General features: G+C 35.8%; 1 protein-coding gene across 1 annotated transcript; it reads left to right on the top strand.

Moving 5' to 3' along the window:
* The first annotated feature begins 655 nt into the window (after positions 1-655).
* LOC139873375 (probable xyloglucan endotransglucosylase/hydrolase protein 26) lies at positions 656-1,822 on the top strand. The gene is made up of 4 exons (XM_071861309.1): positions 656-827; positions 922-1,022; positions 1,115-1,308; positions 1,414-1,822. Exons 1-4 carry the CDS (start codon positions 656-658, stop codon positions 1,820-1,822), a joined length of 876 nt encoding a protein of 291 aa, XP_071717410.1.
* The last annotated feature ends 288 nt before the right edge of the window (positions 1,823-2,110 follow it).

Genomic DNA, 2,110 nt, shown 5'->3' with positions numbered 1-2,110 from the left:
ATTATCATTCGTTATTAAAGATATAAAATATAAATGTATCATAAATCCTGTAACAATTTGACACTAACACTTTGTAACAAGACATATAAATAAATAATAAGTTTCTTACTGACAGATTTTTCACTACCACCAAAATGCAGTGAAATTTTCTAGACAACTAATATTATTAATTAATTTTCCAAGAAAAACATTATTGTTGTCATTCTTTTTCATTGGGGTGCACTTCTTTAGGACCCAAGGAGCTTAGGAATGCTTATTGGTGTAATCATAGCTGGCTAACCACAATCACTAGCTGCTTGCTTTACAATTTGTACCCACCTAACTTAACCACTTGCAAAACAAACCAAAAAAAATAAACATGAATATTACATGCAGACAACTAAAAAAAGAATGTGTAGATGCAAGAACCTTAACAAGTATGGGTTTCTCTACATAACAAGGATGTCAAGCTGACAGCTACAGGAATGTAAAAAATGGAAGAAAGTTTCAAAATAACATATAAATATAAAGTCAAAGATTCAATGGACAATTTTCTTGGTGAAGTACATATTCTAGGACATAAGCTATATATATAGAGGCATCCAAATACAAGAACAACATACTACATTATTACATACTTTAACGAATCAAAGGGAAGTCTTTGTAACGTTGAAAAATGGCGGGTTCTCGAGCTTTGGTCATGGCTATTTTTGTGTTTGCAATGGCATTAAGCTCCTCCATGGTTAACGCAAACTTTCCAAAAAGTATGTACTTCAATTGGGGTGCTCAACATTCTTCGATTCTAGGCAATGGCGATGACCTTCGCCTTGTTTTGGACAAAACCTCAGGCATAAAGATTTCAACTTTATTAATTTTATATATCTACTGAATATAATAAATTAATGCTTCTACATTGTAAAACAACAAATGAACTACTTACAGGTTCTGGTATCCAATCAAAGAGGTCGTTCTTATTCGGAAGCATCGAAATGTTAATCAAGTTGATTCCCGGTAACTCTGCTGGTACTGCAACAACATATTATGTAAGTTTCAGAATAACACCATAAATACAAATATGTTACGTACATTATTGTTATAGTACGATAGATAACTAACTTACATTGGACTACGACAGTTGTCTTCCACGGGTGCCAAGCATGACGAGATTGATTTCGAGTTTTTAGGGAACTCGACAGGAGAGCCTTACACGGTGCACACAAACATTTTCACTCAAGGTCAAGGTAACCGTGAGCAGCAGTTTCAGTTATGGTTTGACCCGACGGCCAATTATCACAACTACACCATTCACTGGAACCCTACTGAAGTTGTGTAAGTTGACCAAGTCAAAGCACCGTTAGTACTCAAGTCAAACGGTTACCTAACTAGTCAAACTAATTGTCTAATTATAATTTATATGTTGTGAATGTAATGCAGATGGTATGTCGATAGTATACCTATTAGAGTGTTCAGAAACTATCAGAGTCAAGGGATTGCATACCCAAACCAACAAGGCATGCGAGTCTACTCTAGTTTGTGGAATGCTGATAACTGGGCTACAAGAGGTGGTCTAGTCAAAATTGACTGGACAGCTGCACCGTTTGTGGCCAACTACCGTAGGTACAGGGCTAGAGCTTGTAAGTGGAACGGGCAGGTTAGCATTACTCAATGTGCCATTCCCACAAGTGCCAACTGGTGGACATCTCCTGTTTATAAACAAATGACAGCGAGTCAACAAGGTCAACTCACCTGGGTTAGAAATAACCACATGATCTACAACTACTGCACTGACTTCAAGCGTTTTAGCGGACAGATGCCACCCGAGTGCTCTATGCCACAGTACTAACCAGAGAAGGATTAAATGACTCTCCATGTGGGTTCAAAGTTTCAAGGTTGTTCATTATTCTTGATGTTTTGTAATATTTCCTGAATTAAATACTCAATATATTAAATTTATTAATATATTAACGTATCATATTTGTATTTTAATCTGATTCATTGCCTCAACAAATCATTATTTACAGGGCCGTAAACGGACCAAATGAACATAAACACATAAACAAAGGAATTTTCATGTTCAGGTTGATTTGCAGAACATGATTTGTGAAAAACATTTTTCAAAAGATCTCGCATA

This window comes from Rutidosis leptorrhynchoides, chromosome 10 (genome assembly GCF_046630445.1).
Source record: "Rutidosis leptorrhynchoides isolate AG116_Rl617_1_P2 chromosome 10, CSIRO_AGI_Rlap_v1, whole genome shotgun sequence".
Lineage (NCBI taxonomy): Eukaryota > Viridiplantae > Streptophyta > Magnoliopsida > Asterales > Asteraceae > Rutidosis > Rutidosis leptorrhynchoides.
Note: the sequence above shows the minus strand (reverse complement) of the source record. Positions and strands in the feature narration are given on the sequence as shown.